Source organism: Gossypium hirsutum, chromosome A05 (genome assembly GCF_007990345.1).
Source record: "Gossypium hirsutum isolate 1008001.06 chromosome A05, Gossypium_hirsutum_v2.1, whole genome shotgun sequence".
In the NCBI taxonomy this organism is placed as follows: domain Eukaryota; kingdom Viridiplantae; phylum Streptophyta; class Magnoliopsida; order Malvales; family Malvaceae; genus Gossypium; species Gossypium hirsutum.
The window spans coordinates 16,790,179-16,813,046 of NC_053428.1; the positions used below are offsets into that span (position 1 = coordinate 16,790,179).

Here is a 22,868-nt window from a genome sequence, read left to right on the forward strand (position 1 = left end):
ACATTCCTCACTACCCTTTCCACGTCTTTTTCTTTTGTTTCTTTTTCTAATTCATTTTCTCTTCTTTCTTCAATTTCTTTTTCACTCTCAATCTCTTTTTGCTCTCATTCATTCTCTTTTTCTTTTTCCTCACTTGTTTTAACAGAATTTTTCAATTTGATTTGGTCCTCATGGACTTGTTCCAGAGTGAGCGGCACTAAGGTGAGTTTCTTTCCTTGATGCTTGAAAGAATACCTATTGGTACGACCATCGTGAGTGACTTTTCGATCCAGTTGCCACGGTTCTCCTAGCAACAAATGGCAGGCTTGAATAGGCATTACGTCGCACACAACTTCGTCTTGATACTTACCGATAGAAAAGGCGATGCGCACTTGTTGAGTGACCCTAAATTGGCCTTCGTTGCTAAGCCCTTGTAGTTGATAAGGTTGTGGATGCTTGGTAGTGGTTAAGCAAAGCTTTTCCACCATCGTCGTGCTGGCTATGTTCGAGCAACTTTCACCATCAATAATAACTCTACAAAGCTTACCTTGTACGTGGCAGCGAGTATAAAAGAGATGTTCTCGTTGCTGCTCGCTCTTTGGTTTTGCCAAAGATGATTGTCCATGATCATGACAATCATCATCCATTCTAGGGACACGTTGAGGGTTGCACCTATGGGGCTGGTTATCCCTATCTTCCTTAATTGGATCTCGATATTGATGTTTTTGATTCACTCGTACCTCATTCAAAGTAGTATTCAATGCTTGAAGTGTAGCATTTATTTGTGTGATTGCAGCAGTATGTCTGTCTAACTGTTGTTGGACTTTCATAAGTGCATCATTATTATCACCTTTAGACATCTTCAAAACCTGTAAAAAATAAACACTCAACACTCAAAAATAAAAGTTAGCAAACCTCACCATTAATCACTCAAAAAGAAAAATCAAATTCTCAATGAGGTCAAATTCAATCTTGTGAGTTCTTTATCAGAGTTTATATCAACCAATTAGAGAGTGTGAACCAAACTACCAAAGAATCCTAATTTGCACTAGGATGCCAAAAACTGACGAGACACCAATTGATTCGTGTTGCACCGAGGAAGAATTGGGCACACGTTTAAATCCTACTAACACAAAAAACAAGAAGGTGTTAGATAACGTAAAGGAAGAATAAAGGTAAACAAATGAAAACCTACAGCTAAGAATCAATAAAAAATTGCTGAAAACAGAAAACCCGAAAAACTGCGGAGTAACTTGACAACTTCGTTCGAGGTGTTCCCGATCTCAAAAAATCACAAAATTAAATCTGGAATGTCTTCAAATATTGAATTTTTGATCTGGAAAATTTGGGCACCAAATTCAACCCTCTGAATATTTTTTTAATTTTTTATTGGATTTCGTCTTTTTTCAATTTTTTGACTTTTCCGACTTATTTTTTTGCGGGAAATATTTTTTTATATTCAATAACAGTGCCAAAAATATGTATGTAAAATTTTAGATCAATCAGAAAACATTTACCCACTCAAATAAATTTTTTTCGAAAATTTTTTCTGAGTAAAACTGCTGTTTGTAATTTAAAAAATAGAGATCAGTTTAGAAATCAACCAAGAACACCCAAAACGCCCAAAATCTGATACCAAATGATACGGGGTTGCGCGCGGACCAAGATCGAGTTGCCAAGTCACGGGAAACTCCTACGAAAACCCTAAACAATTAGATCTGAAACGAAACAGAAAATTAAAAGATTAGATTTTTGAATTTTCAGATCTGAAATAAAATTCCCAAATCAGCAAAGAATCAAATTGAGAATAGAAATAAGTGTTAGGGTTCTTGAAACCCTCAAGGAGATTGTGATTCTGCCCAATTGAACACCAAGATAGTTTTCCCCAAATTTCGACAATCTAATTTCACCCAAAAAGAGTATGGAAAAACCCTAGAAATTGGGGGTTTTTGGGCTGATTCCTTAAGATAGAAAAAGGCTGAAAACACAATAAGAACATAAAATAGATTAGATAATGATTCAGCACAAGTAGAAATAAAGAAAGAATTGACAGTAAGAAATTAAAAGATAAGTCCTAAGAAGCCTTGAAATCTCGAAAGATCTCACAACTCCCTTCAAACGGCTTTAATCTCCCCTCCAAAGAATATCAATGGCAAGAAGAAGGTTGAAGATGGCTCCCACAATCACAAGATTGTTAAAACAACTTCTAAAGAAAACTCAAGAGAAAAATCTTGGAGAAAACTCAAAGAAAATTCTGCTCTCAACAAATCTGAAATTTTAATAATAATGATAAGTGTTTAACAAGGTGGACAGCCATGCCTTTAAATAGGCCTTATAACTAGTCCTAATCTAATTAGAAAACTAAAAAAAAACTCCTAATTATTTTAATATGGAAATTTGGTCAAAGGTTATTTTATCTGGGACTCTTGGACTGAATATTGACATAAAAATTTAAACTAAGTAAATAAATAAATAAATAAATAAAAATAAAAATAAAACTTTACAACTTGGGCCACTTTGACAATTTGGCCTGATTTTCAACTAAATATGGATGGATTTCTTGATTGGGCTGGGAATTTGCTTATTGGGCCTCGCCTTCAAGAATTTGGGCTTATGTGACTCGTATCACCTTTGATGAAATATAGCTAGAGAGGCATAATACATCATGCTTAGCAACGATAATTGTGTGAGGGAACAAAATGAAGTGCTTACTATGTGCCAACAACTCTCTCAGTATTGGCTTCCATTTGGTTGCCTCCAAACGTTCTTGCTGTGCCAAAGTCCGATATCTTAGGGTTCATATCATCATCTAACAACACATTGTTAGCCTTCAAATCTCTATGAATTATTTTAAGCCGAGAATCTTCATGTAGATATTGAAGACCTCTTGCTGTTCCAGTGATGATGTTTGAGCGTTTTTCCCAGTCCAGTACTTTACATTTTTCAGAATCTGCCTTCAGAAAAAGCACAAGAGTAACGTTCTTAGCTATTGAAAATCCCTGGATCTGATAAGTAATAAATCCTTAGACCAGACTTTTGACATGAAAGGTTAAAGAAAGAGAGAACGAACGTTACGGACCAAACAGAAAAGCATCCAAGCTGGTGTTAGCCATGTACTCATAGACAAGAAGCTTTTCATCTTCCTCCAAGCAATATCCCAATAGCCTCACAAGATTCTTGTGTTGAAGCTTGAAAATTAGCTTCACTTCATTCTTGAATTCTTCAAGACCTTGTTTCGAGTTGATCGAAAGCCTTTTAACTGCTATTTCCTTCCCATTGGGCATTTCCCCCTGAAAGCATTTTGAAGTTAGTCCTCCAACAGAAGATTTTTCCTTGCAATTCTCAAAAGTGCATGTCTGTCGTTGGTGAGAGGTTAACGGCATGTTAATATGCATATGATCCAATCTTGTATTGAAAGTGCATGTCTATCGTTGGTGAGAGGTTAACGGCATGTTAATATGCATATGATCCAATCTTGTATTGAAATTTCTACACATGAAATCATCTCCTGTATGAGTTAGTGAATTCCTTAATCCTAAGACAAATACTAATCAATTGCCAAATGTCAATGGATCAAAGAACCGGTTTCAACCTTGTAAACAGGTCCAAAACCACCTTCTCCAAGCTTATTTTCCCTGGAGAAGTTGTTTGTTGCAGCCTGTATGGTAGCTAAATTGAAGTGATGCAAGTCCCCGCTGTGATCCTCATCTGATGGATGTAGATGAATACTTTCCCCCGTCCAATGTGCAGCCTTTGAGCCTTGAGAACTTCTTATTAATATTTCTTGGCTTGTTCCTTCTACCGAGTATTAAGCAATAATGTTAACCTTCTGTGCAAAATCGACAAGTTATAGTCTGACCAGAAAAAAATTAAAAGTCAAAGAACACCTTTTTGTCTTCTCTTCCTGACTAAGGGCGAATAATACGAGAAACCCGCCACCAGAACTGATGCCAAAAAGCCTGCCAATGATGATGCAATGATAATCGTGTTCTTCCTTGTGCTTTTCCCTCCCTTACCTACTCCTCCTGTCACATTGTATCAAATATTCATGTTATTTTAACAAGTCACAATTTTATCAACAAAGCTTGTAACATTTCCTTTGTGGAGAAGATCATTCCTCATTGCTAGGAATACATAATAATAAGACCAATTTATCATAGGAATCAGAAAGCACCCCAAGGATTTCAAAGTGCCCTTTCCTCAGGTATTAACTTCGAAGCTAAGTTGCCGTCTAAATAAAAATTGTTCAAGGGTGATAAAATAACTAAATATTAAGCCTGTTTGGCTTACCTTCATTCTCCGGTGCTGATCCTGGTAGGTTTGATGTTTGCTCATAGAAAGAGTACATTTCATACCTTATACAGCAACTTGGAGTTAAAATTCGCCACCCTCTTCTCCCTATGCAGCAATCCTCTGTCTGATTTAATAATTCTCTCAAACAAGTAGAACAGCCGCCGACATCAAGATCTCTGCTGCACTGAACGAGTCCATACCTACGCCCCGGTCCGTTTCCGACCACCATTTCATTTGTTTGAAACATGTTCTCCTTATAGGGAGCCTGAGAAACTAAGGAATATAACAAACCTCGGGTACCGATATCCCCCTCTTCAGGTGAAGTGTTGTTCAGAGCATTCCACATGAACAGCCTTGGATAAAGCCGCAGCTGGCCAAGAAAGTTGATGTTCGAGTATCGAAACAAGCATTGATCGTACCAAATAATTGCCCTTTTATCAGAAGGGCACGTTTGCGTGAGTGTTTGAGTGGCATTGCTGACACAAACCCGACACACATCACTAGAAACATCACCTCGGCAAAGGAAGAGACTGTAAATCCCGTTCAAGCTGTCGTTGTAGAAGCTCTTGTCGGAAGCGTTTGAGGACATATAATCCAAGAGAAGTGTAAGGTCAGATTTATAGCTTGCAGTGGCGGTATCATTACCTGGACCTAAACAAAAATGATAATTATATGTTGGTGACTGACAAGCGATGAAGCTAATAAGCTCGAAGATTGTGATCAAATATATGGGTTTGTAAAGGGAATTCATTGTTTTCTTCATACTTCTGATGGGAAAATGGGTTGAGAAAAGGATAAGTGGTATGATTCTAAGCTCTGGTTGGCCATTTGTTCTTTTGTAGAAATTAGATTGGGTTAGGTAAGAACACGTCTCTCTTTGTTCAGCTTCCACGGCACCTTGTTGATTTTGTGAAGCTTTGATGAATAAATAGTTTAAAACTGTATAATATAATCGATAATTGTTGCTGCTGCAACCATTGACTGGTGGCTCACTTCGTTTGGAGAGTTCGTTGATTGATTTCTAAAGGCCTGCAATGACATTTGGAAGGTTCTCAAAGAATGAGTCCGTCGAATGGCGCACTTGATTTTTTTGAAGGAAAATACGAAAAACTTTTATTGAGTACATCATAATTAATAAATAAAGTAAGAATAAAATAATAATAATAATAATAATAACTAATTAATATTGAGCGTAACCGTATGCGTTTTCAAAGAAATAACATAAATTTAAATTTTAAATACGAAGAAAAATAATTAAACCACTATAGATAGTAAAATAGAACTGAAAATTATAATAAAAAAAAACAATAATAAACCATAAACAAATTTGAAAGGGCCCAACAATTTGACCTCTTCCGTCTTTCTTCTCTATATTTTTTTTAATTATGGAAATTGAATTAATTTGAATTATATGGCTTATGTGAAATTCTGAATTTAAGTCTTTTAAACAAAAAATCAATATTGAATTATTTAAAAATTTAATTTGCTCAATTTTAAATTTAATTTAATTGAAATCTATTGCTAAACATCAATAGCCTCAAGTAAAAGGATGTGTTTTTATATTTTTTTTACAGCGGTTAAGTTCAACTTCAAACTTTAAAAAAAAAAAAAAGAAATTAAAAAGTTTTAACTTCAAACATTTGATTGAGTCATTGAGATAAAATTTGAGGCGGTCCAAGACAAAAATAAAAGAAAAATCAGCATTAAGCGAGTAGTATTGGTGGTGTTGAAAATTGTGGCTAATAAGAGTTTAGCAGCTCGCTAATTAAATTCGGCTGCAAATGTTTATAGCTTAAAATACTTATTTTAGCCTGTTGGGCCCATGTAGATGCTGTTCGGGCTTTGATATAAGATCATTTATATTTTAGATAAGGTTAATTATTGTATTTTTATAGAATTTGAGATTTGGTCTTCGTATTTTAAGAGTTAAATGTTCAATCATTTAAATAATTTTGTTCAATCATCATTTTCATCGGTTGTATTATATCTGTTAAAATTTATTAATTTAATATGTTTATTTTCTATTAATTATATGCCATGTCATTTGAGAACAATCTAATTAAAAATTTAAATTGATCATTTTTTACAAAAAAAATACTTAGAGATTTTTAAATAAATAAAATAGGTCTTAAATCTTTATTTTTTAAATATAGGGATTAAATCCAAACTTCATAACAACTTATTTTAACCTTTAAATAATTATTCGTCAAGTTTCTTAACTCAATAAGTAATTGTAATCACGTATTTTCACTTGGTATTTAAAAAAAAAGTAAAATAGAATAAATAAAATATATTATGGAGATATTAATGTACGAAATAATATTTCTTATATTCTAAGGTAATTTCATTTTGCAAGAAAGAAAATGATGTTCTCAAATTCCCAATTCCGCATACGTATATATTTACATTCATTATGCAAGAGCCAAGAAGTTGATTACTGGGGCTTTAATTAAGTTTTGATAAATGATTATGTACCTTTATTCTACACAAATAATATCTTATTTCTAATCAAAACAATATGAGATTTCAGCACTAGTTTTTAAATAAAAGGTAATTAAAATATTAGTAAATTTATAATTTAATCATTTAACTTTAAAAAGTTACAAAAATAATTATTGAATTATTTAAAATTTTTTATTTAAGTTAGTGGATTGTTAATTTTTTTTTAAATCTGGCTAGCGATCTCCAAACAACGATTTGATAATTGGTACAATGGATCAGTACCTATCCACAAGTAAATGAGCATACGTTAAATCCAAATCAATCTAATGATCAGTTCGAAAATAGGAAAAGAAAGTTGTTTGAATTTTAGTTCGTAGATTCGTAACTTTAACAAGTTGTTTTATAAAAAAAATGAATTAAAGAAGCGAAGGGGAATGAATGAAAGTATTCAATTAGTGCGACGGTGCAAGCAAAGGAGGCCGTGCAATAATAATTTTAATAGTTCAATAACTTAAATAAAAGCTTTTGAATAGTTCAATAACCATAGTTTAACTTTCTGAAGTTCAGTGTGACCAAAACATAAATATACTAATAGTTTATGACTTTAGTGTAATTCATGGTCATAATTTTGCTTGCGAGAACATAGAGTTGTTTAGCATTTAAAAATATTGTAGAAAATACTTTTTAAAATGTTTTATAAAAATTTAATTTAATATTTAAGAGTTTAGAAAAAATATTTTGAGAAGATAAATATTTATTTAATGTTATAAAGTAAGAAATATATATTTAAATGATACTTAAATTCATTAAAATTATATATAAATATATTAAATTAAATTATAATAAATTATTAAATGTTTACTTTATTGTAATTCATTATTTATATTTTGATACATGAAATATAAATCTTAAATGCTTTTAAAAAATTAATATAAATTGTTCTTAAAATTTAATTTAAATATATAAATCATATTTTGGATATTAAAATTATATATAAACACACCCCTTATAAAAGGGAGAGATCGACTTACAATAGTATACCTTTATGTATATTTTTATTTGATTAATATTTAATGATCTAAACGTCATATTTCATATCTCATTCGTATAGATAATATATGCTAAATTTGATATAGTTTAAAATTTTCTAACTATCATTTCAAGAAAAAAATCTAACTATTTATTTTTGTAAAAAACTTTGAAATGTTTAACAAATATTAATATATATATATATATATAGTATTTTATATATATTGATATGATAGAGATATCAGATCGTTTAAAATTTTTACATGTATAATAAGTACAATTATATCGATAAAATTAACAATTAAATTATTAAAATATTAAACGTACAAAAAAGTACGAAAGTATGTGAAACTAAAATAATTTGATACTGATATAGTTGGATTCCGCTAATAAATTCAAATATATAATTCTATATATTTTAACTAAATTTCAAAAAAGAGAAATGAAACCAGAATTAGTAAATGAATAATTTAACTCAAAAGTAAGAGTTTCTATTAAAATCTCAATATTTTATTTAATTACCCCAATTATGGAATAAGAATTAGGAAAAGAAAAACAAAAAATTAAAAGGGTAAAATATCTTCTTCTTCTTTTTTTATTCTTTCTTCCTTCTATTTCTTTTATAAATAATTTTATGAAAAATTTAAAACTGTAGAAATTCATTATAGTTAATGATTTATTTTTCTTTCCTGAAATAAAAATGGTTAAAATTACTTCAAATTCCTTTCTTTTACTAACATTTAGTATCTAATCCAAATATAAGGCAAGCTTCTGAAGTCTGATTGGAAAAGCAGTTTTAAAGCTAACTATTTTAACATCGCTCTTAGCTTTTCAAAAGGAGTTGTAGTAACTGAAATTCATTTAATATTATTTCTTAAAGATAGTAAAAATCATGAAAGATTAAGCCGAGGTAAAACAAAATTCTTTCTAATTAAGCGGGACTTATAGGTTATACCGTAAGTTTTTCTTGGAATGGGGTAGAGCTTAGATATTTTTGTAAACAAATTAATGACCTAACTATGTATATAGCTAGAAAGAAGATGAAATCGATAAATTTTAGCTGGTGATAATAATAATTTATACAAGGAACCTGGAGAGTCCTACTTTATATCCATGGAGTTGAACATCCTCCTGCACTTTCTGTCTATATTCCCTAAAGCTAAACTTTCTGTAAACCGAGGGCATGCTGCAACTCTCTATCACTGTCTCATACGATGGGCAAAGGAAATATGCTGCTGAAAACCTTTCTTTCGTTGGATGCGTCACCGCACAATGTTTGACGCTTTTATAACAATCATTGCTCCAAGCCTGCACAATATCAATCAAAGCTTTTTAACACCCTTACCTAGTTTCGAACCGGTAAAGAAGGTGATCGGTATATATGAAATTGATCACCTGAAATAGATCTCCAATGTTGATGACTAAAGCCTCGGGATTGGGTTTAACAGCAAACCATTGTCCATCCTTCACTAATTGCAATCCTCCGACTTGATCTTGGTGCAATATAGTTAGGAAGTCGCTATCTGTGTGTGGCATTAGACCATAAATGTCTGAAGGAATCGGGCAGGGTGGGTATCTGTTCAGCCGGATATAGCAAGTGCTTGGCAAACAACTTTCCTGGAAAAAACTCGATTTGTGACCTAACTTCTCTGCCAAAATTTCAGCTAATTTCTGAGCAAGAATGGCGACTTTTGTGGCAAACGGTTCCATTGGTGTGCTGGTTAACACATTATGAGGTGTTAGAATCATTACTTGTATGTATGTATGGATGTATGTATGGATGTATGTATGTGAATGTACGTATGTAGTTTGAAAAAAGAAGATAGAAAAGGAATCTCCCAACTATGAGGAAGTGGGTCCACACACACAGTAGGGAGTAGCAGTGGTAAAAATCAGCAAAAACGAGAGCCACTGGTGAGGCCACTTCAAGCTTTTCCTTCCTTGTTGTAAGACTGGAATATTTGACTGAGGTCGTCTAAATAAAACTTGTGACCCTCAAGTCAGGAGGGTCCGTTGCCTATGGGGGCTGATGCATAGCCACTCGCCATAGATAAAAACGAGAAGAACATGCATGGAATGGAATTGCAAAGGAAAGGAAAATACCCATGTTACTTTGAAGGATTTGATGCTGATTTTTCAGAACCATTTTCTTTTATCAGGGTGCAATGCATCAGTACTGTGTGTTAAATTCCATACACTTACCACCAAACATGACCACAAGAAATAAATGCCAACTTCTTTGAAAAAAATAAAATAAAAGCGAACATTGAATTGTCTCACTAAATCTGAGAAAAAAGCTACTGAAACGTTGCAGCTTAATTCCACAAATAGGGTGACACCACCACACACAATTTGACCATGGAGCTGTGATTCCTGATGTTTACATGTGAAAATTAGTAACTCAGTCTGAAGCTTAGTCCCAGTAAATGTAGTACGAGTTGACAGAGAGGACCACCAACTATAAAAAGTTGGAAAAATTAGAAAAAATGTCTGAGCCCGGGTTCGAAACGGGGACCTCTAGTGTGTGAGACTAGCGTGATAACCAACTACACCACCCAGACAAGTTGTGACGTGTTATGTGTAATTATTTAATTTGTTATTCTTATGTTGTTCTTGTAACTTAAATTTTTGAAAACTTATTTTTAACATAGAAAACCGTATGGTAATATTAAGGAAATTCATATGATATATTAACCGTGAAATTTTTAAATTTAACTGAGTTTGGGAGGATAATACATGTTCTTAATTATAAGATATATAAAAAAAGTTTAAAAAAAAATAAAACTCAATTGAAAATTTTATCCTATCAAGATTGACCCCGGACTATTATATTAATAATCTATCACACTAATATGATATTTGTGAACCATATTCTATGACTATTTAGAGAAAAGAAGAATATAGTTTTAATTTCCAAAATACTCTTTTTCTTTAAAATTGAATATTTATAACATAATCTATCTCTTTAAAAAAAATGTAATGCTATCCATTAATTTTAGCCAACTTTTCCAATAAATATTTTCATAATATTGTTCCATTCAAATAATATTAAATTAAACTATTTAACTTTTATTTTTTTCATTTAATCCATTTTTTTAGTAAATTAATAAAAACTTATCCCATCTAATCACATAGTACCTAGACAAGTATGAAAGATTAAATTCATCACATCTTCTTCCATGCCATAATTAAAAACAGTGTAATGTCTACAACTATCAGCTCTTCTAAGCAAGCTTTAAGCTTGAGTTTTATAAGAGATCATTTACATTAATATTGAAAACAAATCATATATATTAACTAGTAATTCTCATATAAATACATATAACTGCCTACTTTATTTGTGAACAAACAAAAACCTTTTTTTTATTATTATCCAAAATTCAATTTTTTTTTAAATCGTACAAACTTAACTTAGACACAACATATAGAATAAAGAAAACAGAAAATAATAGTATGACAAAGATTTAAAACAGTTTATTATATTACAGCAATCGGATTAACCTAGAAAAAACAGTATGGATTTGAGCGTTGTTGTCTTGTCTCATCGTTGTATTAGTTGGTTTTTTTGAATAAGAACTATACGTAGGTAAACTTAAATTGTATGCCGACATGAAATATCAGTATATACAACATAAATTATACTAGTAGATAAAACAAAAGGCTTTACTGTCTTAACTTAAAGAGAACATATATAATAACAACAAACTCATTTTGTTAGCTCTTTAATTCTTGGTTACTATTTGTTTTGCCGAATTTGTCGAAAAGAAACGAGGTAAGGAGATGAAGAGAAAGAGATATTGATACGGGGTTGCGCGCGGACCAAGATCGAGTTGCCAAGTCACGAGAAACTCCTACGAAAACCCTAAACAATTAGATCTGAAACGAAACAGAAAATTAAAAGATTAGATTTTTGAATTTTCAGATCTGAAATAAAATCCCCAAAACAGTAAAGAATCAAATAGAGAATAGAAATAAGTGTTAGGGTTCTTGAAACCCTCAAGGAGATTGTGATTCTGCCCAATTGAACACCAAAATAGTTTTCCCCAAATTTCGACAATCTAATTTCACCCAAAAAGAGTATGGAAAAACCCTAGAAATTGGGGATTTTTGGGCTGATTCCTTAAGATAGAAAAATGCTGAAAACATAATAAGAACAGAAAATAAATTAGATAAAGATTCGGCACAAGCAGAAATAAAGAAAGAATTGACAGTAAGAAATTAAAAGATAAGTCCTAAGAAGCCTTGAAATCTCGAAAGATCTCACAACTCCCTTCAAACGGCTCTAATCTCCCCTCCAAAGAATATCAATGGCAAGAAGAAGGTTGAAGATGGCTCCCACAATCAAAAAGATTGTTAAAACAACTTCTAAAGAAAACTCAAGAGAAAATCCTTGAAGAACTCAAAGAGAATTTTCACTCAAATCAAATCTGAAATTTTCAATGTAATTGTAATGTAATGTAGGGTGGCTGGCCAAGCCATATAAATAGGCCTTTCAAATGTTTTCCTAATTTAATTAGAACACTAAAACTAAAACTAAAAAAACTCCTAATTATTTTAATATGGAAATTCGGCCAAGGGTCTTTTATTTGGGACTCTTGGACTGAATATAAAAATTTAAACTAAATAAAATAAATAAATAAATAAATAAAAATAAAACTTTACAACTTGGGCCACTTTGACAATTTGGCCTGATTTTCAACTAAGTATGGGTGGATTTCTTGATTGGGCTTGGAATCTTCTTATTGGGCCTCGCCTTCAAGAATTTGGGCTTTTGTGACTCGTATCATTCCCCCTTCCTCAAAAAGATTCGTCCTCGAATCTGAAAAATCAAATGAACTCGACTTTCCTCTATCGAACGGGAGTAATGGCAATTGAGTCCACTGAAAAGAATAGCCATGAAATAGTAAATAGCAACACAAACATGCTTGTAGTCCAATTATAAGCATAATAGAACAGGTATAACGCAAGTGAATGGACAGATTCAGATTACCATGCAAACAATCTAATTTACTCACCACTGCCTCGTCAAATATTTGAAACAAAGATGGACATGTTTTAAGGCATTCAGTCGTCTCACATTGTTCCCACAAACCATGAATAAATTGCGAGTAATAAATCAAATGGTAAACATAATCGTCACAAGTAGGTATTTGAAAAGATTCACATGGTTCACAGAGTTGCATAATCATACCATGCATTAATCGACGGTCTATAGATTCACTCACACATGCATTATCAAAAACAAGAATCTTTTTATCAACCATCAAAACAGATAGATCATCAATAAATAAAATAGGACAGTCAAGCACGTTTCGATCTAAGTGTTCATCAACATGATCTTTATCACTATTCGAGGAGTACAAAAGTGTTTCAAAGGTTTCAAGCATCTTACCTCGATAAGCAGAAGAATAAGGGTCGATTTTACCTTTTTCATTTAAAACAAACCTTCGCTCATCGGGGGCATAGTGTAGTTGAATCTCCGTTGTTGAGTTAACCTTTGTCAAATGGAACTCAAACTTCATGTACAACCACATAAACTGTTTAAGGCACGAATATAAATTGAAAACAAATTTGAAAAATTTCGTTACCTTATTCTCCAAAACAGATTTGGACAAATTCGAGGATTTTACACAAGGTAAATCAAGAGAATAACAAATCACGCTTCTTTTCGTAATGACTTTATCAACCACAATCGAAGAGTAACAATTAATCGGATCAAAATGAGGGGATCTTTTAAGAACTAAGTCACCAAAAGTTTTATCAATAATTTTCAAATCTGCACTGGACTCGGTTTCTAAAATTTCCTTACCTTGCTTACCTTCGGGATCATGTAGTGTGATTTCATCTTTGCCTAAGTTGATCGTATGAAAGCGTCTTTCATTTGAGAGGTATTGAAGTTGAAAGTTATCTTTCGATCTTTCAAAAACCTGAAAAGTAGCAATACAAGAAAAATTCATATCTTGGTTAGTGGAAACATTCCTCACTAGCCTTTCCTCGTCTTTTTCTTTTGTTTCTTTTTCTAACTCATTTTCTCTTCTTTCTTCAACTTCTTTTTCAAATTTCTTTTCTGTTTCACATTCCTTTTCACTCTCAATCTCTTTTTGCTCTTTTTCATTCTTTTTTTCTTTTTCCTCACTTGTTTTAACAGAATTTCTCAGTTTGATTTGGCCCTCATGGACTTGTTCCGGAGTGAGCGGCACTAAGGTAAGTTTCTTTCCTTGATGCTTGAAGGAATACCTATTGGTACGACCATCGTGAGTGACTTTTCGATCCAGTTGCCATGGTTCTCCTAGCAATAAATGGCAGGCTTGAATAGGTACTACGTCGCACACGACTTCGTCTTGATATTTACCGATAGAAAAGGCGATGCGCACTTGTTGAGTGACCTTAAATTGGCTTTCGTTGCTAAGCCCTTGTAGTTGATAAGGTCGTGGATGCTTGGTAGTGGTTAAGCAAAGCTTTTCCACCATCGTCGTGCTGGCTACGTTCGAGCAACTTTCACCATCAATAATAACTCTACAAAGCTTACCTTGGACATGGCAGCGAGTATGAAAGAGATGTTCTCGTTGCTGCTCGCTCTTTGGTTTTGCCAAAGAGGGTTGTCCACGATCATGAAGATCATAATCAGTTCTAGGGACACGCCGAGGAGCGCGCCTATGAGCAGGAGGCTGGTTATCCACATCGTCTTTAATTTGATCTCGATATTGAGGCTCTTGATTCAACCGCACCTCATTGATAGTAGCAGTCAACGCTCGAAGTGCAACAGCCTGTTCGTCCAACTGTTGTTGGAATTTTTTAAATATGTCACTAGTATTATCACCTGTAGACATTTTTTTTAAAACCTGCAAAACACTCAACACTCAAAATAAAAGTTATCAAACCTCACCGTTAATCACTCAAAAAGAAAAAATCAAATTCTCAATGAGGTCGAATTCAATCTTGTGAGTTCTTTATCAGAGTTTATATCAACCAATTAGAGAGTGTGAACCAAACTACCAAAGAATCCTAATTTGCACTAGGATGCCAAAAACTGACGAGACACCAATTGATTCGTGTTGCACCGAGGAAGAAGTTGTGCACACGTTTAAATCCTACTAACACAAGAAACAAGAAGGTGTTAGATAACGTAAAGGAAGAATAAAGGTAAACAAATGAAAACCTACAGCTAAGAATCAATAAAATTGCTGAAAACAGAAAACCCGAAAAACTGCGGAGTAACTTGACAACTTCGTTCAAGATGTTCCCGATCTCCAAAATCACGAAATTAAATCTGGAGTGTCCTTATATATTTAATTTTTGATCTGGAAATTTTGGGCACCAAATTCAACCCGCTGAATCTTTTTTTTAAATTTTTATTGAATTTCGTCTTTTTTATTTTTTTGACTTTTTGACTGATTTTTTTGCAGGAATAATTTTTTTATATTCAATCACAGTGCCAAAAACATGTATGTAAAATTTCAGATCAATCGGACAACGTTTACCCACTCAAATGAATTTTTTTGAACAATTTTTCTGGGTAAAACTGTTGTTTATGCTTTAAAAAATAGAGATCAGTTTAGAAATCAACCAAGAACACCCAAAACGCCCAAAATCTGATACCAAATGATACGGGGTTGCGCGCGGACCAAGATCGAGTTGCCAAGTCACGAGAAACTCCTACGAAAACCCTAAACAATTAGATCTGAAACGAAACAGAAAATTAAAAGATTAGATTTTTGAATTTTCAGATCTGAAATAAAATCCCCAAAACAGTAAAGAATCAAATAGAGAATAGAAATAAGTGTTAGGGTTCTTGAAACCCTCAAGGAGATTGTGATTCTGCCCAATTGAACACCAAAATAGTTTTCCCCAAATTTCGACAATCTAATTTCACCCAAAAAGAGTATGGAAAACCCTAGAAATTGGGGATTTTTGGGCTGATTCCTTAAGATAGAAAAATGCTGAAAACATAATAAGAACAGAAAATAAATTAGATAAAGATTCGGCACAAGCAGAAATAAAGAAAGAATTGACAGTAAGAAATTAAAAGATAAGTCCTAAGAAGCCTTGAAATCTCGAAAGATCTCACAACTCCCTTCAAACGGCTCTAATCTCCCCTCCAAAGAATATCAATGGCAAGAAGAAGGTTGAAGATGGCTCCCACAATCAAAAAGATTGTTAAAACAACTTCTAAAGAAAACTCAAGAGAAAATCCTTGAAGAACTCAAAGAGAATTTTCACTCAAATCAAATCTGAAATTTTCAATGTAATTGTAATGTAATGTAGGGTGGCTGGCCAAGCCATATAAATAGGCCTTTCAAATGTTTTCCTAATTTAATTAGAACACTAAAACTAAAACTAAAAAAAACTCCTAATTATTTTAATATGGAAATTCGGCCAAGGGTCTTTTATTTGGGACTCTTGGACTGAATATAAAAATTTAAACTAAATAAAATAAATAAATAAATAAATAAAAATAAAACTTTACAACTTGGGCCACTTTGACAATTTGGCCTGATTTTCAACTAAGTATGGGTGGATTTCTTGATTGGGCTTGGAATCTTCTTATTGGGCCTCGCCTTCAAGAATTTGGGCTTTTGTGACTCGTATCAGATATCGTCAAGAAAAATAAAAAATAAAAAACCGTAAATTGATTAAAACATACCTTGAGATATCGTTCACGGGGATGTGGAAAGCTTCAGACCACGATAATTGCCTAAGGAAGTAGCTCGTTGGAGTGCCCCAACGGTAACTACCAGCGGAGAAATTCAAGAACTTGTCTTCCCTGCACTTGTGGTGGAAAGGTTGCTTGAAGACTCTCACTTGCTCCTCCCTCAACATCTCCAATAACTCCATCGAGATTCCATGGTTTACGACTTGGAAAAAACCCCATTGACTTGCAGCCCTAGCTATCTCTTTCTGGCATCTTTCCTTCTCCGTCTCGTTATGGCTTAAACGGCTGAGATCAATCAAGGGAAGGTGGCGTTCCTCCACCGCGACAAGGCGGTGGTCGTGGTTGTTGGAAGAGGTCTTGGAGTTGGTGAACAGGGTCTTGTATGTCTCCAGAAGTGGGGGGTCTGAATCCATGTGTAGAGGCTGATCAAAACAGAAGACGGAGATCGAAGAGAGGCAAAAGAAAAAGAGAGGTTAAAAACGGCTAATCGTATAAGCGGTTTGTACGGTAGTGATGAGGGAGAATGGGACAGAGGAGGGATTGGGACAAAGAAGATTTTCTTTGTTTCCGTTCGATGGAAACGTTATACGGGTTTTCATTTTTTTCTTCCCTCTCATTTTTGACTTCGGAGACAAAGTTCAATTGCCTGTCTTTTTGTTTACGGACTGTGGATGAGGGTTGGATTGAATTGATTAATGAGTCTTGTTTTATTATTTTAATTTGATTTGTATTTTTTAGTAGATTTAAATGATATTTGAAATAAATTAAATAAGTTAGACAATATAACCAAAATTTAAGTTTGAATATATAAATTTAATATGATAAACTTAATTTGATAATTTATTATTTTAAAGTTTCAAATTTATCATTTTAATTTTTTTATAGTTTTAAAATTTTATGTGGTTTTTATGAAATTTTTAAAAAATTATATATATACACAATTATAAAAGTTTAGAAATTTTTTTCCTTTAAAGATAGATAAATTTATTCATTTTTAAAATTAATTGAAATTAAATAAATATTTATACTAATTTTTTAATCAAAATTCAACTTGAATTAGTTTGAAAAAAATATGTATGATCTATTGATTTTTCTTGTCAGTTTGAAATTTTATTTTTGTTTTGAAAATATTTATCAAAAAGAATAACATCCAATATTTATAAAATAAAATTCATTTTAATAAAAAATAAATTTAAAAGCTCTAAATTCAAAATTAAAATTAGAGAATCGAACTGGATTGGAAAAAATCATAAAATTTAACACATCTAATCTTCAATGCAAAAATGAAGTGGATGTGAATTGGGTACCGATATTTGCGGGTTTTAGCATGTACCGATATCTGAAAATAGAAGGTAATGTAATAATAAATGCGGATGGCCTTTGGAATGAATGGACAGCTAGCTATAAGCAACCCATGCAATGTTACTACTTTCTATGTCCGCTAAGCTATGCCGCCATCCCTACTCTGATCATTTATAAAACGCTAGGATATTGGTGAATTTGCACCACCACCTCCAACTAATTAACCTGACGAAGAGAGCTACTAATAATTACAAGGTTGAAACTCAACATTGCAACAATATCGCATATTCCCCGTTGGGGCTGCCTACACTCTAGATTTTATCCCATTTTTATTGCCACAAACAAATAATATGATAAATCGGTCAGCTCTCTCTTGTACATCATTCTTGTTAATTGTCAACAGGATATGTCTTTAGGTGTCTCTATTTTTATTATTTTGGAGTGAGAAAATCACAGAAAAGAGGTGGCCACTTTGTTCTTTATGTAATAATACTCACATGGTGATGTAATTGGACAAAAGGCATTAATATTTTTCGTTTTCATTGAATTCATTCTTGACTTTGGTTTTTGATGAAATTAAACGCCAATTACGTCTTTATTAGCCTACCATTTTGCATCTCAAAATACACACAATTATTCAATTTGCTATTTAATTCTGATTTTAGGTAATATTTTGATTTTGGGCTCAACAGTCTAATTTATTCCTTTAAACTCCAATACCTACTTGATATTCAAAATGCATGTTTTCAAAATATATAGAGATAATAATAAAAATTTAATCGGATTAAAGCTGGTAATTTATAAAGATAGACAGGCGTGGGTAAACTATATATATAAAATTAAGATAATACATGAGCTTAGCCTGAACCCAACAAATTCACTTAAATTAATTGCATAAGTAATAAAAAAGGTATAAAACAAAGTTATTTATATTTTTATTAATTTAGCCCTTATTTTTTTTAGTTTAATTTGACCCTCAATCTTCTAAAAAAAGTTAAATTTGACCATCAACCTGTTGAAAAAGAGTCGGAATGATTTGTTTAATGATAATACTAACTAAAATGTTAAATTTTTAAACACGAAAACTTGCATAATAATCCACATGTACTCCTCGCTAATTTTTTAAAAATTTTATGAACTTCTTATATTTTTAAAAATTTTAACTTTGATTTATTTTATTTTGAAAATTTTTAAAGTATTTATTAACATTAAATATAAAAAAAATGATGTTATGTTAGCATGACGTGTATATGAACTGTTATGTGAGTTGTTATACCAACAACGTTAAAAGTTAATGTTTTAGTCATTATTTCCACTAAAAAAATATTATTTGACTTTTTTTTTAAGATTAAGAGTCAAATTGATAAAATATGTAAATATTGAGGATTAAATTTATCATTATTGTCAAAAAAAACCTCAACATGTTTGTAACGGGTTATCTCTTCATTTTTACCTGGTTAACATTTACCATGACATTATCACCGTCCGCCATTTTACTCTTCCATCAATATGCAATTTCGCACAACAAATTCATCTGCATGAATAACATTAAAAATTAGAAAAATTAGAAAAGGAAAGGAAACTACTTAAGATTTTCAGTTGATAACTACTTGGACATCACTTTACGTAGACGGTGGCTGTCTACGTCTATCTCTTGTTATCAGTTCTCTGATTATATAACTATCCTTAACTGAAAATAAAAGGAAGATAACGAAAGGAGGATTGGGCCACAAAGAAAAAAAAATGCTAGCTACCTAATAATTCTCAGGAAAGGAAACAAGTCGACTTGAAGGAGAAGAATGCTTGTTATATATTATATGTTTAGAGGGAATTATACTGGAAAAGGGAAAGGTAACATGTATTTATAGTAGAGCAAAATTTGGAAGGGGGGATTCGATTACTTTATTTGTGTAGTCGGGGAAAGATTGAAGGACAGATATTTTATAGGAAATGACACCCCCATCAATCATTATAATTATTGGCGTTAATTATTTACGAATGGGAAAACAGTACGGGATAACTCAGAACCTATGCTTTATACAAAGACCACGCGGCACTTGTGAATATCAGAGAAACTCAGCTGGGCGAATGTAATTTAGCAGAACCACACACAAAACTGGTTTGTTGCTTCTCATTGTTTTGGAATTGGAGTGAGGAAGGTAATGGGAGACTTTTGAATCACAAAATGCTACAATTCTTTGTTTTCCGTTCAACCAACTGCTACAATTCAAAAGCACTTTTTCTAATGATATATATAGATAGGTATATAGTTGTATGAAGTATGTAAATTAAGTCAAGTAGTTCACATAAGAAAGTCTTGTAAGAAAGAAAACCAAACAAAATTTCGGGTGTAGTATGTGAATGGTGAGAAGATACCTGGCTGAATATGCACCAATTAAAGGTTTTTGGGTTTTGGAACTTCAATCATATTTAATTTCTTGAATGGTGAATGGTAAAATTTGAGAAGCAAGGCACATTATTGTTCCAAGGTCCGCTCCAGCTCATTCACACTATGAGAGCTGGCCATGTCCAAAGTTGTTACCTTAACGGCAAGCAAAGGGGTGTCGAAGGCAGGACTAGTGATTGGAGTGACGTCGTAACAAGGTAGTCGTACTTGAAGATGCGGCTGGATCACTTCCTTTTCAGGGGAGCTAATGTTTGTTGGATATTTTGGTTTGACACTGCTCTACACCCAACAAGAAGTGAGCTATGTCTGAATTAAACTTGGAGATCAAAGTCTTCTTTCATTTCTTGACAATGAAGTAAGACCAATCCCATGAACTTATTATCCTAGGTTGGAATGAGTTGATAGGATCCTTTTTACACCCCTAGGTCTCTCTCATGTGGCGACATGGGGGCGTTAAAGCGTAAAAAGGGAAGAGAGGGATGGGATTTCTCTCACTTTTGGCATAGCGAGCCCCCAGCTTCTAGTGGTTCAAGACACCTCTTTTTCAAGGAGCGGCGAAGATTCGACTTCCCCTTGAGAGCAGGGTATTATGAAAGGAAGTTGATTGTGTATTATCAATAAACCTAGAATTGATTCTTACTAGGTCGATGCCCGAGCAATTAATAGGGATGGATTATAAATTCATTGGCAATATGTCTACGCTAGTTCAAATCCAGCTCGGCCCAATAATTCATTGATCCATTATAACCTAAAATGCCTATTTTTTATATTTTATTTTCGAGAAAAGCTAAACAAAAAAATTAGAGAAGAATAAAAAAGCCCAATTTTCTCTTATATATCCATCCCTATTGTTATTTATTTTTTTATTTGTTCTATTTATTCAGTTGTTCCCATAAATAAAAAAATGAAAATATAATACATAATATAAATATATAAATTGCATAAAATTAAATAAAATAAAGTAGAAATTACTAAAAAAATTAATACATAAAATAAATACAATAATAGATAAAACGAGATGCGGCTTCCCCTTAGATATTTTATACTTTCTCCCACAAAAAAAACTTGTAATACCTACTCCATTTACTCACCTATCAAAAAACTGAGTCAGTTCTGCCAATCCTCTTATACATTTTGTTAAATAAAACGTATCTATTGTAATGACCCGAATTTTACCGTTACTGAAAAAGTGTATTTTCGGGTCACCGTTTCTGAAAAATGGATTAGTAAATATTTATTAAAAATATTTACGAAGTTAATTGAGTGGTTAATTAGAGTTTAATTAAGTGAACTTGTAATGACCCAAAATCCACGTGTAACACCCCTTACCCGAGACCGTTTCCGGAGTCGAGCGCGAGGCATTACTTAGCTTATCTTACCAATTCGGAGCATAAAAACTAGGTTTGAAAATTTATTTCATTATTCACAGCAAATCTGTCCAATCGCGCAGCAGTTACTAAATTAATTATAACTTGAGCTACAGAACTCGAAATTTAATTCCGTAAATTTTCCCTGAAACTAGACTCATATATCTACTCACCATAAAATTTTTAGAATTTTTGGTTCAGCAAATTAGTACAGTTTATTAGTTAAAGTCTCCCCTGTTTCACCACCTAACTGCCCTGACCTCTAGTCACTAAAAATAAGTTTTCTCACTGTAGGATTTTCATATGAAGTTCTTACTTGTTTCTACAGAAAATAGACTCATTAAGAAATCTAAGCATGTAAATTTCAACTCATAACCATTTTTGTACAATTTGTAATTATTTTCTAAACTCAGAACAGGGGACTCCAAAAACAGTTCTGACCCTATCTTACTAAAATTCACATATCTTAAAATATAAATTTCCTTTTTCTACACCATTATTTTTCCATGAAAATAGACTCAACAAGCTTTAATTCCATATATCTTTCACCCTCTAATTCATTTTATACTATCTTGGGTGATTTTTCAAATTCACGTCACTGTGCTGCCTGAATTCTGTTTCTTTGCAAAATTTTATCCTTTCATGATTTCCATGCATAATTTATCACCTAATCTTTCATAACAACAAACACCTTCATCCTTAATCATTTTAATAACCATACATCATCAAATACTTACACATCACTCATTAGTAAAATCATCATTACAAACATACAAAATAACTAAATCCCTATACATGCCACAACTCAAACGTGTTTCGATATAAAATACCGAGCAGTTGTAGTTGATAGTGTGGACGATCTCCGACTTCTTTAGGATCCTTGAAGTAGCTTTGCAATACTATAAGAGAAAGAGAAATAAAAGAAGTAAGCATAAAGCTTAGTAAGTTTACTAGCAAATAAATAACAATATTTAACTTAAAAAATTAAACTCAATGTCTATATCTCTAGTTTACTCTTTAGTTAATCTCATACTAGTTCTCTTACTTGTTTACTTAGAATACTTGTGTGCATAACTTACTTAATCCTTGCTGCATCGTTGAACATCAATTGATAGTATAATAAGTTCTTAAGTCTTACAACTTACCTGAGCTTGCCATTTATGCTTTAAACTGAACTTTCATGAACATGATTCGTTTACAAGCCCGTTGAGCTACATTGGAATAATAAGGATACTCGGGTCTCTTCTGATAATAACATGCCAAAGCCACGTCCCAGACATGGTCTTACATGGGATGTTCTCGTGATGGTGCCCATGCCATGTCCCAGACATGGTCTTATAGGGGACCTCTCATCTCGGTGCCAACGCCATGTCCCAGACATGGTCTTACATGGGAC

The 22,868-nt window shown here is 32.6% G+C and overlaps 3 protein-coding genes and 1 non-coding gene across 4 annotated transcripts; all 4 read right to left on the reverse strand.

The window, feature by feature from the left end:
• Window positions 1–2,690: 2,690 nt before the first annotated feature.
• On the reverse strand, window positions 2,691–3,362 carry LOC107960737 (G-type lectin S-receptor-like serine/threonine-protein kinase At4g11900). The gene is made up of 2 exons (XM_041111878.1): window positions 3,059–3,362; window positions 2,691–2,929 (listed from the first exon to the last, which is right to left on the reverse strand). The coding sequence occupies exons 1-2, from the start codon at window positions 3,360–3,362 to the stop codon at window positions 2,691–2,693; spliced, it is 543 nt and encodes a 180-aa protein (XP_040967812.1).
• Window positions 3,363–4,214: 852 nt separating this feature from the next.
• LOC121203135 (cysteine-rich repeat secretory protein 38-like) lies at window positions 4,215–5,127 on the reverse strand. The gene has a single exon (XM_041113647.1). The coding sequence runs from the start codon at window positions 5,033–5,035 to the stop codon at window positions 4,244–4,246; it is 792 nt and encodes a 263-aa protein (XP_040969581.1). The 5' UTR covers window positions 5,036–5,127; the 3' UTR covers window positions 4,215–4,243.
• Window positions 5,128–8,643: 3,516 nt separating this feature from the next.
• On the reverse strand, window positions 8,644–19,525 carry LOC107958247 (gibberellin 2-beta-dioxygenase 8). Its single transcript, XM_041113651.1, has 5 exons — window positions 19,453–19,525; window positions 19,152–19,232; window positions 16,388–16,818; window positions 9,139–9,460; window positions 8,644–9,051 (listed from the first exon to the last, which is right to left on the reverse strand). The coding sequence occupies exons 2-5, from the start codon at window positions 19,188–19,190 to the stop codon at window positions 8,821–8,823; spliced, it is 1,023 nt and encodes a 340-aa protein (XP_040969585.1). The 5' UTR covers window positions 19,191–19,232; window positions 19,453–19,525; the 3' UTR covers window positions 8,644–8,820.
• On the reverse strand, window positions 10,231–10,304 carry TRNAV-CAC (transfer RNA valine (anticodon CAC)). The gene has a single exon. It is a non-coding gene; the product is annotated as a tRNA-Val (tRNA).
• Window positions 19,526–22,868: the final 3,343 nt, after the last annotated feature.

Excerpts from the sequence above, each read along its gene's own strand:
- LOC107960737 (XM_041111878.1), bottom strand. The coding sequence starts at position 3,362 with ATGCCGTTAACCTCTCACCAACGACAGACATGCACTTTTGAGAATTGC. Across the intron at positions 2,930-3,058 it reads CTTGGATGCTTTTCTGTTTG|ATTCTGAAAAATGTAAAGTA; the intron begins GTCCGTAACGTT and ends TTCTGAAGGCAG.
- LOC107958247 (XM_041113651.1), bottom strand. The coding sequence starts at position 19,190 with ATGGCGGACGGTGATAATGTCATGGTAAATGTTAACCAG. Across the intron at positions 16,819-19,151 it reads TCATGGTAAATGTTAACCAG|CCTCTACACATGGATTCAGA; the intron begins GTAAAAATGAAG and ends TGTTTTGATCAG. Across the intron at positions 9,461-16,387 it reads CCCGTGAACGATATCTCAAG|CACACCAATGGAACCGTTTG; the intron begins GTATGTTTTAAT and ends TGTGTTAACCAG.
- LOC121203135 (XM_041113647.1), bottom strand. The coding sequence starts at position 5,035 with ATGAAGAAAACAATGAATTCCCTTTACAAACCCATATATTTGATCACA.